Source organism: Falco cherrug, chromosome 6 (genome assembly GCF_023634085.1).
Source record: "Falco cherrug isolate bFalChe1 chromosome 6, bFalChe1.pri, whole genome shotgun sequence".
NCBI lineage: Eukaryota > Metazoa > Chordata > Aves > Falconiformes > Falconidae > Falco > Falco cherrug.
Window position 1 is genome coordinate 79,761,885 of NC_073702.1, and position 16,555 is coordinate 79,778,439.

Consider the following 16,555-nt stretch of genomic DNA (forward strand, 5'->3'; position numbering starts at 1 on the left):
AGACCAGGGACCCGGGAGAGAAAGATGTGATGGTGGATTGCATCTGCAAGAGTTGCCGGTGCAGCGGGGTGTCCTCCCATGGGTACATCCCAAAGCAGCCTTCTGGGATTTAGTTATCAGGGTCACCTTGCCTAGTAATGGAAGTTGTGCTGACATAAAACTGTCCATGCTGCTTCATAGGGTTATTTCATAAATGTGCACAGCTGTGCCTACAGCCAGATGTGTAACTGCTCTGTGATCTACAAAAAGCTGTATTACTGATGATATATGAAGTCAGAATGTTGATGGTTGTCTCTAACCTGCTAGATATGCTCAGTGTCAGCTGGGCTGCCAGGAACAGCCAATCTGCTCTGATGGTTGAGTGCAGTAAAATGTTAATAGAAAACTGCAGTGGCAAAAGAAAGTGCAGTTGACTATTGCTGTGGAAGCTGCTGCAGCAGGAATTCCTCCAAAGAGGGACAAGTGTATTCAGTCCCACAGCCAGATGAGTAATATGCAAAGGATTATGTAAACTGACACAATATGGTACTGTTCCAGCATTGACTCTGCTGTTTTAAGGTGTTTGGCTTTTTAAAATTATTTTAACCATAAGACCTTGCACCAGTGTTCGGGAGGTTCCTTTGGATTGGGAGGATCTCTTGGATGTTGATAACGGTGATCGGTAGGTTGTAAGATCTCACCACAGAAATGAAGTAAGTATATAATTAAAGGTGTAAACATTATCCGCAGTGGGCTTTTCATTCTTTCTACTTCACTTGTCGCAGCTTGAAGGCTTTGTAGCTTTAAACATGATGGTAAACACAAAGAATTACTCTCTTAATTAAATGGTTTTTTGACTGTGGCTTAAATCTACAAGCTGCACTTCAACAGAAGGCTGCCACAGCGTCGCTCCTGTGCTCATTCCCAGACCAGTGCTGTTGGTGGCAGAGCGTACATTTGGTCAGTGGGAAAGGCATAAGACCTGCCTGCTTGGTCCTCTGAAAATGGCCAGAAATTTAACTATTTTTCATACAGTGTCTTGTCACACATAGTAACCTGCTGAGTGACAGCAGCACGGGGCAGGACGCATGGGCAGGGCGCCTTGGTTATCACCCAGGGCCTCTCGTCACACTGGGTGGGAAGGCTGTCTGGTGTTGGGTGGGAATGGGTGCATTACTCGTCTCTGACCTATGCCAGGTTGATGTGCTAGACCTGACTCTCAAGGGTTTTGCTATAACGCTGAAGAAAATGAGATGAGAATCTGTATCCAATGCAGAGCAGTGAAAAAAGCTGAATTGCAGGAAGTTCCTTAGTTTACTAGATACTTTACTAAATTTTACCATTTAATATAAATTTTACTGTTTGGTTCACTAAATAAGTTCTTTATTTAACTTGTCATAACTCAGCGCTGTCTGGTGTGGAGGCCAGGGACTCTTGACCAGGCAGCAAGGAGTGGATGTGCACTGGGTTTTAGTCCTTTTTAATTTGTCCTTGGATTGCTTTTAGACCCAGCTCTTAATCTCTCTATGGATAGAAGTCAGACTGCAATGTGTGGATCACTTTATTGCTGACACTGTGAGAAAAACAATCCTTTTTAGTGCTGGGGAGGGAAGAGAAAGTACCCTTTCATGGAAAGTGAAACAATTTTTGTGACTACAGTTATGTGCAATCCTGGAGGCATTGTCAAAGGCATGCTTATAGAGGTTGGAAAAGTGCAGTCAAATCACACTTTGCTAAATAGCTCAGAATAAACTTAACGGAAACCAAATGTAGAGCAGAAATGTGTGCAACTGAGTGCCCAGGCAAGGGTGCAAAGTAAGTTTCTGGGGGAAGGGTCCTGTTAAATCCTACCCAGAAGCCTGGACTGCTGAGAGCGCCCTTGTGCTCTAAGAAAAGAACCATCTTTGGAAGAAGGACAATATCTAGTTTCTTCTTTCTCACTTAAGAAAGCCAATATAGTGTCTGTTCGGGAGTTGTTGGGGTTTTTTATTGCATCCTCGTAGGTTGCCTCTGAGCTCCCAGCAACTCCACGGTACAGATCATGTTTTGATCATTTATATATAGAATTCTTGTGTCGGGCAGTCCTAAGGGAAACCAGAATTCATCTGTCAGAATAACAAATGCTAACATCTACTTGCCCTCAAATATTGGTCAGAACCACAGCTGGTATAAATTAGGATGACTCCTTTAATTTAAAGTAGACTTGTCCCTGAAACTTTGGTTGCTTTTTTTAATGAAGGTGAGCGAAATACATGCAGCGTAATATCCTGCATTAAAGACCTGGATACTTGCTGCCCAGTTGCTACAGGAGAGCAGTATCTGAAATAAACTGGAATAAAACTCGGAAGAGAACTGTTACATGCACTTACTTCAAGCTGTCTTGACAGGCTGCTCATAAGGCTGTCAAACTGGCTATGGTTTGAGAGTGGTCTGATGGACATTTCTTCCAGACCATTAAGAATAGGGCCGATATGAAAACTGATTTTCTGGCAAGCCAGATAAGGTCCAGTGCTTCCAAAGCTTTACATGCGGGAACTTTATGTGAAATGGAAGTTCTGAAAAATCTCACTTGGGAAATATTAAAACATCGGTTTTTATTTTGTTGCTGTTTTGTCAGCTCTTAGTATTGGTCTCTACTCATTGAGAAAGATGAATTGTTTAAACTGTCTGTCATATTTTATCAGTTGACACTTTCCACGAAAACATCATGATTTTTTTGATGAATCTATGTTTTCTGACAGAAATCTTCTGTCAGCATTTTTTTTATGTTCTCTGAATAAGACCCCAAAATCATGTTGTGTACTTTTGGAAAGTGTATAATTGCTTACACTTAAGAAGAAGGAATTAATTGTCTTTTCAAACCCTAGTCTTTGAAAGCTGTGCCATATGTCAGAGGAGAAAATACTTGCAAATTGACCAAAAATAACAGGTTCTGCATAGACTTTTCTTAGGTATGTATCTGTGTATAATACACCTAAATGTGCTATCGTCATGCATGACTATAAATTGTTAGATTTTTGCTCAAAGAGGACAATGAAATGGCCTCTAAATTCTTAAACAGATGCTTCTATCACTCCTGTATCTGATTCAGGAGTATTTGGGTCTGCCCAGTTGCCAGTAAAGTTAAATTAATTTCAAAGTCAACCCTGGCTTAGCTTTGCACAAGGTTTGGTTCCAGCCCGTGCAATTTGGATTGGCATACATATGGTAATACCTGGGCCTATTAATGTAATGACATGTTTTATCATGAACCTCAGTTAAACTTTGAATGAGAGCACTAGGTCTTTTGCACAGCAGAGCAAAAGGAGAATTTTCTTCTTCTTACATCTTGCATTTTCTTCTTACACATCTGATTTATCCTGCCCATAATGACAATGCTTTTGACCTCATTAAGATTTGTATGTTATGTGCGAGCACTGATAGATTACAGTAGGCTTTTAAACTTTCCATCTTTTAGTCTGAGTCTGTGAAGGTTGGTAATTGGAACTGGAAAAATGGAAAAGGGTAAATTAACTTATAAAAATGTGCTCAGATTACTTAGTTCTGCAAACCAGTGAAGTAAGGAAAAAGCAGTTAATTCACTTGGAGTTCTTACTTTTTTCTGAATGTGCTGCTCAGTAAGGAAGACTAGAAACACTGGTGGGATCAAAGCAGGGGGAAGAATGACTGGTTGGGACCCAGCGACAGAGAATACCGGAGATTGCAGGAGGATGCACAGGGGCTGCCAGAGGGATGGTGACATAGAAGTTTCACATGACCTTTTTCTTAAATCTTTCTGTTTTTTCTGTAATGTTTGTATTTGCTGAGAAGTTGAGCGTGCAGCCTGCTCTCTAGCTAGGCGTTGGACCTAGTGAGGCTGCTGCAGTTTGCTCTGAGCTGAGTTGAGCCAAAACAGGCTCTGCAATGTGCGCAGTCTGAGGGCGAGGTGCCAGCCTCCTCTGCACAGTCATATATCCAGTATGGAAACACAAATGGCTTTCCCTGCTTATCTTCTTCATTTATTTTGAATCTATTCTTATAGAATCTATACCTATAGCTCTGGGGGAGATATTCCTTCTGAGTGCAAAACAGAAAATAGAACCAACCTGGTCAAAATAGGATCTAGTCGCAGTAATGACTTGCAAGGTGATTGCTGCTAATTGCACATGCAAATTTTTGCTGGTAGACAAGGCAAGAAGGAAGAAGAGTTTGCGTGTGCATGTTGTGTGATAACAGAGAAAGTTTATGTTCATTTCCATGTTCTGCAAAGTCACTTAAAGCAAGCCCCAAATGCTTGTGCTGGTGCATGTGCTGCCCAGCCAGAGGTTACTCCTTAGAGCCCTGTCCCTGCCACGGGTGTGCAGAGAACACTGGGTCTAGCTGCATGTTTGGGAACTCCTAGAGTGCTTTTGTTCTCTGACTCTAACTTATATTGGAAATCCTGATTGGTTCTTAAAGCAAAAAACCCTATGTAAATAAATACATTCTCCATGCACACGCTTCAGCGCAGAGGAGAGAGATAATTGTGTATTCATTTTGAGAACGGAAGACTAGGCAAATCCAGTATTTTATTTGACTGAGTAAAGCTTTGAAAGGTAAATGGTGCGTGTATGGAACACTGAACTCTTTTCATATCAGTATTTTCTGGGTAAGTGCTATTTAAGTCAATGTAAAAATCTTTAAAGAGCACAAATTCACTATTTAAGTCTTATGCAGTTGGCTTTATATACGGGATATATTTGTGTACTTGGAAAGTCATATTTAAATAATGTATTTTAGACCAGTAATTAACTATGCAAAACCCAATTCATGTTAAAAATTCAGTTTTCTACCTACAGAAATTCAGTATCATTCTTGTTTTATTGCATATCAGTGAATTATGAATCAGTTGTACTCACTGCCAATAAAGGCTGTTTTTTAAGAAAATGAGATTATACAGGGCTTTTCAGAATTATATTTAGTCAACAATTAGGTTGATGTTTGAGTCAGAAAGTGATTCAGTTCACTTTTTTTAGAGCTGTGTGGGTTCTGCATAGCCAATGGGATATAAATCTTGGAATATTTATTTCAGGAAGGAGAGCAAATAGGAGATTCTGTGCAGCTGGTGCAGGACTGCTGGGTAAAAAGGAATTGTCTTATCCAGTATACCTGGCAGTCTTCCATATTCGCTTTTCAAGTTAAACTTGTGCAGCTACTGAAAACTTATTTATACATCAAAGGTACCTTTTTGTGCTTCTTACTGCTCTTGACTTCCTAAAGATGGAGTCCAGCACATACCTATTGTCCATACCCACCTGTCTCAAGACGAATATTTTTCACTTCATAAGACTTAATGCGTTATGAATGCATCTTGTTTGCTGTAGGCAAGATTTAAAAAATTACCCCCACTCCCAGCATCTGCTTCTAAAGGCAAGAGTTTAAAAAATATCTCTATGCTGTACCTGGGAGGTTGCCTGGGCACTGGAGTTCAATAGCTACTTAAGACTTCGTGTATAACTAGGAATACACTCTGTGCAGTGTGTTTTTATAATGAAGCCATATCTACTGTAGAATGTAAAAACTTAAGATTAAGTTGTGGGGAAGAAGAAAGTGATGTACTCTAAGTCATTCGTACAGAATCATTTGTAGAGCGTTTTATGTCAGCTATAACAGTCTAGCGGGTGCTACTAGAATATAAATCTCCTGATCAAAAGAAGAGACTTCTTTGTTAAGAGGCTTTATTATTGCAATAGCAGCTAAGGTTAAGTAAGTATATCTCTTCTAGCCCCATAGTTTTCACTTGATAATGAAAATCTTTTATCGTTTAAGCTGCAATGTTCTGCTCTGTTCTTACCAGAACATGGTCTGTGTGGAGCTCTTTGCTCTGGTCTTGCTGTATAGAGGAATGTGCTTTCAACTGAACTGTTTCACTTCCAGTTTCTCAGTCTCACAAATTAAAATTGGAAAGTAATCTTCAAATATATGTTTATTTCCCCATGACACTTGGGAAAAGAAATACTCACTTTTGCTTGCTTTTTTTGGCATTCTTTGCAGTCTGAAGGTTCACTGGTTCAGTGTCTTGGTGCTGTTTTTACTGTCCTTCTAATTGCCCGAGTGCACCCAAACGTTAAGGCTGAAGTCCAGTCACAGTATTTGTGTAGTTCCTCATAGCACTGTTTCATGCAAAATTCCTGCAAGCTATAGTTGTTGCTGTAACTAAGGATGTGAGCTGAGATACAGGGGTACTGGAGAACGTCACCTGACCAGCATGGTAGTGGATCTTTGCAGAGCCAGATTGTAGAAGGGCAGATCTCGTGCTCAGATTCAGCTGTGAGAGCCGATGCTGAGACCCCCAGCAGCCACGTAGTGCAAGGAAGACTCATTCTTGTTAGGCAGAACTTCAAATGAGCAGCTGTGTGCTGCCTGCTTTTGTTCAGGAAGTTTCCAACAGTCCCAAGGCTGAAGGCTGTTAAACTAAGGTGCAGTATTTATTGGATCCAACTCTGAGTTTGGGGTTATAAGCATGACACTATTTTTGCCCAGGGATGTAGAACTACTCTTAAGCACTGCCCTGTCCACTGGCTTTGTCCATGCTGCTCCTCTCAGGTGTATTGATTTTCACGGCTTCTGTAGGAGAATAGAGAATGTCCCTGGCTCCATAGCCTTTACCTGGTGGCTAAAGCACTGCCATGGGGTGGGAGCATGAAAAGCACTACTTTTAAAATGGATCTTAATCAGCTTATGGAAGGGATCAGAGGAGAAAGGGCTGTATGCATCCCTGGTATTGCAGGCTTGATGTTCCTAATTCGGCTTAATGTAATCTGGTGTCTGACTGGATAACCTTGTTATACTGATACAGTGCTGCCAACCCTTAGAGCTTCCTTCCCCGCCCCCCCCCCCCCCCCTCCTTCCCCTCTGCTTCTTATGGAATAGTTGAAATGGGCAGAGAAGGTGCAGGAACAGTGAAAAGCTGGAGTAATGACAGCATGGGACTGTAAGGCTTATTACATTTTGGGAGGAAGACCACCAACGTATGCCTTGTAATGCTAAAAATATTTGCTGTGACATAGGACCGCAACACTAGCTACGTGGTGTCTTTGACTTGTTCTGGTAACCTGCTCTCTTGGGGATGTCACAGTGCAGGATAAGGCTCCAATGTGGCGGCAGAGGCACATAGCTCGGTAGTGTGTGGACATGATCTACATGGCTCTATGTGTGGAGCAGAGGCAGATTTGAAAGTCACAGGATTAATGACAATGAACTGGGCAGGAATTTGAGGTGCAAAAGGAAAGGTAGGATTGGGTTCTAGTGCCCAGGAGTCATGTCATCTGGGATGGGGACAGTGTGCAGTCTCTGGAGGGCTTGGACACCTTCCTGCTGGGCTGTTCTGAGGAAGGCACTGCTTTGACACGCGTATGGACAAATCAAAGATTATCCAGAAAAAGGCCAAAACAGCTGCTGAGGGTAAAAGTTACAGATAGTCTGTAGATGGAAAAAATAGATGCATGCTGCTTCACAGACCTGCATGCTACAACCTAATGACTGTGCAGACCAGAGGAAGAGACTGTTCAGAGTGTGTTGTATTCATATCATATAGGAGGAAGACAGAGAGTATAGGGGGGAAGTTTCCTGATGAGATCTGTCAGACAGCAGGTCTGTTTTCAAAGGAATTAACTGACGTGCCATCACTTTGGCCCTGTTTTCCTGCTATAGGAAAGTTAACCTTGCTTTAGATTGCTGGCGTTGGACATACCTTGTGATGATCAGGGATGAGCTTATCTTCCCTCTTGCTTTTGCCCTAGGTCCAACACGAAAAATGCCCCTGACTGCCAGTGCCATGGACTTTTTTCAGCTCTTTGTCCCTGACAATGTACTAAAGAATATGGTGGTCCAAACCAACATGTATGCCAAGAAGTACCAGGAGAGGTTCGGTAGTGATGATGCCTGGATTGACGTCACCCTGACGGAAATGAAGGCCTTCTTAGGCTACATGATATCAACCAGCATCCACCACTGTGAGTCCGTTCTCAGCATCTGGAGCAGCGGCTTCTACAGCAACAAGAGCATTGCACTTATCATGACACAATCACGGTTTGAGAAGATCCTGAAGTACTTCCACATTGTGGCCTTCCGCTCGAGCCAGACAACGCATGGCCTCTACAAAATCCAGCCTTTTCTGGACTCTCTGCAGAATGGCTTTGACTCTGCTTTTAAACCTTCACAAGCCCAGGTAAGAGTTAACCTGTTGGCAGGGAACATCTAACCTATGTGCTCCAGGTTGTCCCACTGTGACGGAAAGTGCAGAGCACAGCTACCTGAAGAAAGAGCTGGGGCTTCACAGTGTGAAGCCACGCTGCGATGCCTCCATGAAACATGAGAGAAAGCAGCACTGTCCTGTACAACTTCTCAGCAATGTCTGACTTGGAGCTCTGCAGTGCAGGTATCTGGCATGTTTCAATAGGAATGATGCTCTCTGAGCTGGGGCTGTCCGCTCTTGTGGTTGAAACAAGCCAGGAGACTTCTCAGTGAGGTTGGCACTGGTAGGTTTTGCTATCCTGATGATGAGAGGTTGCAGGCCGCTCCTGTGAGGGGGAGCGGAGAGAGCAGATCTGGTACAGCTGGGCTGGAGGGAAAACCTTTAGCTGCCTCTGCTACAGCAGTAGGAGCTTGCTGTATGGTCCAGCAGCACAGCTGCCTCCTCATGACTGAGCAAAGGGAAAATAGGCAGGGGGACAGGTGCCTTTGCTTGCTGTGCGGTTGTCAGCTGCCCTCAACAGCACCGCCTGTGCCTTGTGCCAGTCCTGGTTTTTAATGATGGGTGATGCGCCTATGGAAAAATATATTGATGTGTGGATTTGCAACCAAAGTGAACTTGAAATAGTTCTAGACTACCAGGAATAAAAGTAAACAGGATCCAATGAATTTTCATTTCCAGATACAATTATGGGTAGAGCAGAATGCCATTCTGTAGGGAAACTGCTCTGTAGACTGGGACAGACACTGGAAGCAACTAAATATAGAAACTTATGTAGCTGATGGTTGTCTGACTACAGCTGTACATGTGAACTTTTTTTTAAAGTGCAAAGAAATCTTTTCTTAATATTCATCATGCACTGTTTAAACTTTGTTCCAGTGTAAGTGATCTCCTTTTGGACCTGTTTCTATCAGAAATCGGGAAAGAAAAAAAAAAAAAGCATGAAATATGTTACTGCTTGAAATGACTTCTCAATCAACTCTGTGTTTTCAGAGTATAAAGATTTCACCTATACATTTGGAAAGGGTGTTGTGTCCATCGTCCTCTTTTTCTTCCTGTTTCCCCTCTGAAGTATCACATTTTTGCCCACTGCACAAAATTAGTGGAAGTCATAGATGCATCACATCCATTGAAGTGTGCCTACAATACATTGGGAGTGATTACAGGGTTTTTCTATTTTATAGACAACAAAAATCATACCTGTATAATTCAGGACAACACTGCTGTCTAACAAGCTGTTGCGGTAGAAGAGGGAGGAGTGTTCTCCCTAAGCCATGCCAGCAAGGTGCATTTCCATCAGGAGAAAAGAGGCAGTGAGAGACATGGTATTGTTGGGACCGAGCTCTCATTAAGATATGAAATCTAATCCTTATGACCACTGACTTAAATGGGCAGAAGATAAAGGCTTCAGAAATGTGATCACTGTGTCTAATGTAAAATGCTTATAATGGTGTGCTGTGGGACATGCTGTGAGTGCAAATGCATTAAAAGATAAAATTTGATTTGCATGTATATCCCTTCTCCCTGCCCCCCTCCCGAGCAAGGTTTGAGAACTGAACTGGCAAAATCACAGCATCCTGTCTGCAGTGGCAAAACATTTAAACTCCACAAGCAAAGTCTAGGCTTGTGCTGAGCTTGGTAAAGGACATGCTACTTGGAAAAAAAATACAGAGGGGAAGAAGCAGTGAAAGCCCAGTTCCATTCCTTCTCCCTCCTCTTCTCTGCTTCCTCGTCTGTGTTTGTCAGTGATTTCTATACAGCATGTTTCAGTGGTATTGAGTGGAACAAAAACCATTAAATACAGCTTCAGAAATAACTCCGTGAGAAAGAAAAAGGTTTTGAATCTGTTGTTTAAAATATGCTAGTGTAGTGCTGGTAGCCTACTGGGGGATGTTCCAGGCCTCCTCCTGAAAGGAGCCTTCTGCCTAATGTCCTCCTGGGTGCCATCAGGCAGGGCTGCACACTATGTGTCTCAAGAGACGTGAACCCCATCTGCTCAAAACAGCAGGAAAGACCTCTCCTTGGAAATTGCCTTGAGTGCAGATTAGCAGACTGCAATAATCATCAAACGCAGAATGTCAGGCCCAGTGAGAAATAATAGGAATAATTAAAAATAATGACCCAGTTGCACAGAAACAAGGGAAAAATCAAGGGGAAAGATCCATTCAGATGGGTTTGGGGACGTGCTGCCTCATGAAAATGTTTTGGGAAGAAAGGCCCAAGTTTCTGCTATCAGTGATATCTGGTGCTATTTCTGTGATCAGTGATAAGTTCAAAATGGATTTTTTTGCTTAAGGTACACCTCAAGGTGCATCTTAAACGTGAGATTTGTGGTATTGGGGTGGCTTGTGCCTGAGCAGCAATCTATGCTCAAGCTTTAGGCTAACATTTTGTAAGTGGCATCAAGCAGAGGAATGACTTGCTTGGGCTCCTTGCTGTTGAGTGCAGCAGCGCCGCTGGGGCTTGTAGGTAGACTTCTGACTGACTTTCTTCCTCTGGCAGGTGGACTTACAGAACATGGGTTAGAAAGATGACATATTTAACTCAACCCTATAGACAGAGCAGGCAGTCTGCATCCAGCAGGCAGTGCAACATCTGCTTTCACTGTTACTACTTCTATAGACTTGATCTTTTCTTTTTGGAGAGCTAGAGAATATTCTTCAAATGGAATTTCTGACAGAAGATATTTAGAGGTTTTTTTTCTCATGCGTAACTCCCCCCAAAAATGTGCATGCAACACATGACAACATGCAACACCACAGTTTCTATGAAAGGCAACAGAGGGAGAGAGAGAGAACTATGCCAATATACTGAAACGAAGAAAACAATCTGGTGAATTATAATTATTTTGCTAAATATACTGAGCAAACAAAAGGAAATAATTACTCTCCAGCTTATGAAGGTATTGAAAGCCCAGAACATTATAATTGTGATCAGCATTGCTAGCTTCTATTTCCGAAGTAAAAATAAAATGGTGTTCTGACCTTGATTGGGTAGGAATGACAGGAATATTCTCTGTGTTCTATCCCTCCCAAAGATCTTCTGCATAAATAACTGCTGCCTCTGCCTGAGCAACAAGAGGTGGAGTTTTGGGTCTGTTCCTGGACTCAGTGTTGTCTGTTTGCTGCTTAGCTTTGTAGCTGTGCTACTGTCTACAAGTGGAAGCCTGAAGACAGGGGGGATGCCCTGCCTGAGCTCAGAAGGTACACTGCAACAAATTCAAGGGTACTTACCTGCCAAGGATATAACGCTGAATTCCAGAAACCAGAGGAGCTCAGGAAAATAACATCACTGCTCAAATATCCTTCTGTGCCTGCTGTGTGTTTATATGCTTATCAGCAGGATGCGGCTAGACAGGATTGCTGTCTTTGGCTGCCCCTGACTAGCATGGCAGAGGTCAGGAGCACAACTCCAGGCACTCTCCTCTTCCATTTCCCTCCAAAGTACCTTCTCTTTGGCATCTTGGAACCAAACAGTTCTGTGTCTGCCCAGTGAAATGTCAGCTGGGAACAGTCAGATTAAGTCCATAGCTCAGGCAGGAGTGAACTCCCTGTCAAAAAAGAGAGACCTAACTCCAACCTCTTGCTTCAAGGGCGGGGTGCTAAAGTTTGGCCAGTTAATAGGAGGTTTGTGTTTGTTTTGATCTTGGTGGTATCACAGGGTGCAGCTAAGTGGTTTCAGAATAGTTCTTCCAAACCGACTCACAGCATCAGACAACAGCTTCTCTGACAGTACAGAGGGGCAAAACCAGGCTGATCAACTCATAGCTCTTTTGAGTCCTCATAATTAAATGTTGATTTGATATTGGGCATTTCCAAATTATAAGATGTTGCTCAAGTCACACCTCTATATCTCAGTTTTCCTGTTTTCAGAGTGATTCTGTGTGAGTAAGGGTGCTGATCCTAACCAGGACCGTTCTGTCTTAGGGCTTCTATGAGTGTAATGCAAAGACATAAGTATTCAGAGGATGTTGGCCAACTATAAGACACAGAGCAAGAGAAAGACAAGAGGAGCGGTAAGGATGTTGAATAGCAAGGTAAATTTCTGATGTCCTGTAGCTCTTGGCCAGTTGATCCTCTGGTGAAGCCAGATTTTAGGGAGAGTTTGACAGCGGAAAATGATGAACCTTTATGGCTACTTTTAAGTTACCTCATGGTAATGCAGCGCTGTAAGAGCTGACAGGATTTATTCTTTAACGAGTCAATTGAAGACTGAACAAATGGGCAGAGGAGCATGAAATCATGGTTCCATCGGAGGTGGGAGTTGACCTTTGAATGATGGCAGAGAGGATCAGTAAAACGTGGTTAGGCCAAATAGGACTTTGAAAGTGAAGGAATCTGTCTGATATATTGGAGAAGAGCAGCTATCAGAGAGAAATGATGTGGCCAGTGTGATGGACTAAGAGTTTTCCAGCAGCAATTGCATGATTGCCTTATGCTGAGGCCAAAAAGAAAACTGTTGCAGTATGACTGTGGGCTTGCATGAAAACTTGACTGGGTGGGTTGTTACTCTAAAATGAGTAACATTTTAGAGCTCTTTACTCAGAAAGCATGGAAAATGCAGACAGTGCCTGGCTCAGAAGTCCTTGCAAAGAGTTGGTGAAGACTGATGTTCAGATTTACTGGCCAGTGAGGAGGAGCAACAGGAGGAGACTGATGTCTGCAGTTACCAAAAAGGGAGAGAGTAAGATGTTATCTTAAGGGAAGGGAGATGCTCTCAGATGCAGCGTAACAAAATTGGAACCGACAACTAGATATTCAAGCAGAGATGTCAGACACTAGCAGAGAATTTAATTTAGACAGGAGGAGTTTTGGAGCAAAGAAGCAGAAGCACAAGCTACTGTTGCAGAAGCTATGGCTGAATCCGTCCATACAGCTGAAGTTAACCAAGCAACTCTGCAACTGGATGGTACCCAGCAAAAGCCAGAGACAAGGTGAGATGAGGCAGTTTCTGCAGGAGACAGCCTGTCTTGGGAATGACTATAGAGCTAAGAGAAAATGAGCTGTCTCAAGGACATGTTAGTTCACTGTCTAAGTCAACAGAGTCCAGGAAGTCCCAAGTACAAAAACATTAGTGGCTCTGGGCTTTTCCTACAAGCCTGTTTGGGCTGTGGTGAAAGCAGGATGGGTGGAACTGTGGAATGGAAAGAGCTTTGGAAAGAAGCTAAAATGGAGAAGAAAGAAGGGCACTTCTGAGAGTAGCTAGCTGTTTTGTTCAGTGAATGAAAGATGTTGTGAGATGGAGCAATTGCTGGAGTCCTGTTTTGCAGTCTTGCCTCTGCAACACTTGGAGTACAGGTACATATTGAGGGGGAAACAAAGTGAAAGCTTGGCAAGAAGATCTAGCAGGGATGAGGATGGCTATAAAGAAGGGGGGGGGGGGGCGGGAACCCCCACCAACTAATGGAATAGCTGTGAGTGAAGCAACTAGATAAGATGCTTCTTAGACCTGAAAAAAACCTGAGGATTTGAGAGAAGAAAATAAGGACAATTTCTATGAAGAAATCCAAGATGCCTTGCATCAAAGGAAGTCAGAATAGGAAGAAGGGAGGAATTGGGGAGTGAGTCAAAGATGGTGAAGAGGCGGCCAAGAATATGTGTAGGAGTCAATTAAGCCTGAAAGTAGAGTTTTCTCTAGGAAGATGAGAAGCAGGAAAGAATATTCTATGGGGGCAGGAAGCTCACTCCTGGAAAAGCGGGTATTGCAGCGACAGCAAGAATGGGGAATGGGGAAGGAGCGAATACCACTTTGCATGGGGATTTGGCAAAGAGATGGATTACAGGAAGAGCAAAGGGACTGACAATGGAGGAGGGTGAACAAACTAATAGGACTGGCCAGTGACAATGGGGCTAACTTTTGTCATAAGAAAGCCATGTCAGTGCCAGAAGCAACAGATTGCCCACTTTGAAAATCGGATGGGGATCAGCTGTTCTAGCAGCAGGCAGAGCCCGTACAGTGCCTTGCTTACAAAGTCCTTTACAGTTGTTGAAGCAGTGGTTGCATATGGAGAGGTGACAACACTTGTCTCCCCACCCTCTCTGAAGGAAGCAAGAAGAGCAAGCTCCAGGGTTTTAATTTCAGCCTCCCTGCCTGTCCACGTTCCCTCTTTGCAACAACAGCAGATCTTGCCCTACTCGTTTCCACTTTTGTTCCCACTTCCCAGCAGTGCAGCAGGGACTACAGTGGAGCCATAGTCGTCTTATGGAGAAATGGGAATGATTTAAACATTCTGGATCAGGGAGAGGGGAAGCTCTGGATCCTAGGGGAAGGCAGGGCTGAGCATGGACCAGGAGAAGAGGAAGATGATGAGAGGTTTTCAAAATTCAGATTTGCTTTCTAAATTTAAGGCTGACAGGCCTTGCTGTGTCTTAGAAGGCAGAAAGAGCACAAAGGATAAGCAGGACGTAGGAGAGCTGATGCTGTGCTGCAGAAGAGGGATCTAAGCTAATATCCAAGGGTAAAAAAGTGTCCTGAAGTGATGCTTAATACAACCTTTTCTTTCTGCTGCTCTCCATCCTACAATGCGGCAGTTGAACCACGCCACTCAGTGGGATCTGGCAGGTAAAGAAGGCCTTTCCAGAAGCTGAGGAATTCTTAATGGTGTATCCAACCCCATCCCAAGGGATGTGGTGCTCCCCTCTGCATGGAGGAGGCAGAAAGGCAAAAGCAAATGAGAGCACATTTAATATTTGCAAAAAGCTGTCAGAATTCCCCGAGATGGAAGTGTGAAATGCCCCAGGTGGCCTTAGGAAAGGAAGAGTGCTGTTTCATGTAGATCTTGAGAGAAGAGGAGGATTTGGCTCCAGCAGGGAAATGGGACAGCTGCAGCTTTAAGAACAAATAGCTTTGTGTACAGCTCTCCTTGCTCGCATCTGCATTTTGGTGTATAATTTGAACATTTCACAAGAGTGCTTTCAGATGGTCCTGTGAATGTTTTATGAGCCGTTAAGAAGTGGAGTGCCTATAAATGAAAGTGTGCAGCCGCCACTATGTGGGGAGGGCATGGGTGCCTATTTTGGGCTGACAGAGTGATGTTCAACAAACATCTTGTATTCAGGAGGCCAGCAGCTGCTCATCACTGGCGCTTAACTGCTTACCCACCACATGTCTCCTATGAGCATCGCTCCCAGGTTTAATGCAGTTTTGTTCTCCTTTCCACCACTGGCTGTATGCAGAAGTGCACAAAAGTAGCACGCATGCAGATGTGGAAAGGCTGGTCTGAGGGTGAGAGCCTCTGCATTGTGGATACCTGTGTCTAAGTCTGTCTCCTGGGGTGACAGTCATTTGAAAATAACAGCCTGCTTTAGGTCATAACCCATCTGACATATTTTACACATCTTCAAAAGGTTTTGTAGGCTGCTGGGACTGTTTTCCCCTTGTGTACTTAGGAGGGGAACCTGCAGTGACTTGCTCTGATTTAGATGCAGATGTCAGAATTTGGTCAGCATTCATCAGCTGAGACCTTTCAGCAGTTTCCAAGTATTTGTGCTCCCACAAGTGACTTGCTAGCCAACTCACACCCCATGTGATCAGGGATGTGTATATTGGGCACAGCTACCTATGAGCTTGTCATGGTTTGACCCTGGCTGGTAATTAAGCACCACACAACCGCTCCCTCACTCCTCCCTCACCCAGAAGCGTGGGGAGGAGAGTTAAAAAGGAATGTAAAACTCAGAAGTTGAGATAAGAACAACTTATTAGTTGAAATAGAATAAAAATGAAAGAACAATAGTCACAATGATGACCATAAGTAATAATGAAAAGAGGGAAGGGAAAGAATAACATCCAGAGGGAAAGGAAGAAAGGAAGACGAGGTGCACAGGGTAACTGCTCACCACCCACTGACTGATGCCCAGCTAGTCCCTGAGCGACAACCTGCCCACCCAGCCAACCCCCCAGGTGTATATACCAGGCATGAAATCCCATGGTATGGAATACCACTCTGGCTAGTTTGGGTCAGCTGCCCTGGATGTGTCCTGGCTTGTGCCCCTCCAGCCTTTTTGCTAGCAAGGCCTGAGGAACTGAAAAGTCTCACATAGCCAAAACACAGCACTGTACTCGCTCCTAAGAAGATAATTAACTCCATCCCAGCTGACACCAGAACAGAGCTGCAAGGTGGTAGTAGTGCTTTTCTATAGGTGGGTTCTGTAGTATAAAACCTAACAACTTTGCTGCAGAATCAGTGGAGACACGTGTAACAAAACAGCTGTAAGGAACAGGAAAACACTTACATCATCTGGATGAGGAATGCAGAAATTTCTTCACTTGCACAGATTTTCATTACTTGCTCCAGTCTGCCTTGTCTTTTTCTATTTCTGCCTCTGGTCATGTATCTTTCTGTTTCCTTTTGTCAAATTTTTCAGC

At 43.5% G+C, this 16,555-nt stretch overlaps 1 protein-coding gene across 1 annotated transcript in view; it reads left to right on the forward strand.

Annotated features, from left to right (window-relative positions):
* PGBD5 (piggyBac transposable element derived 5) overlaps nucleotides 1-16,555 on the forward strand; it is a 73,812-nt gene that overhangs the window by 22,212 nt on the left and 35,045 nt on the right. The window contains exon 2 of the mRNA XM_055714493.1: nucleotides 7,740-8,167. Within this exon, the coding sequence (XP_055570468.1) occupies nucleotides 7,740-8,167 (428 nt within the window). The remainder of the gene's footprint in view (nucleotides 1-7,739; nucleotides 8,168-16,555) is intronic.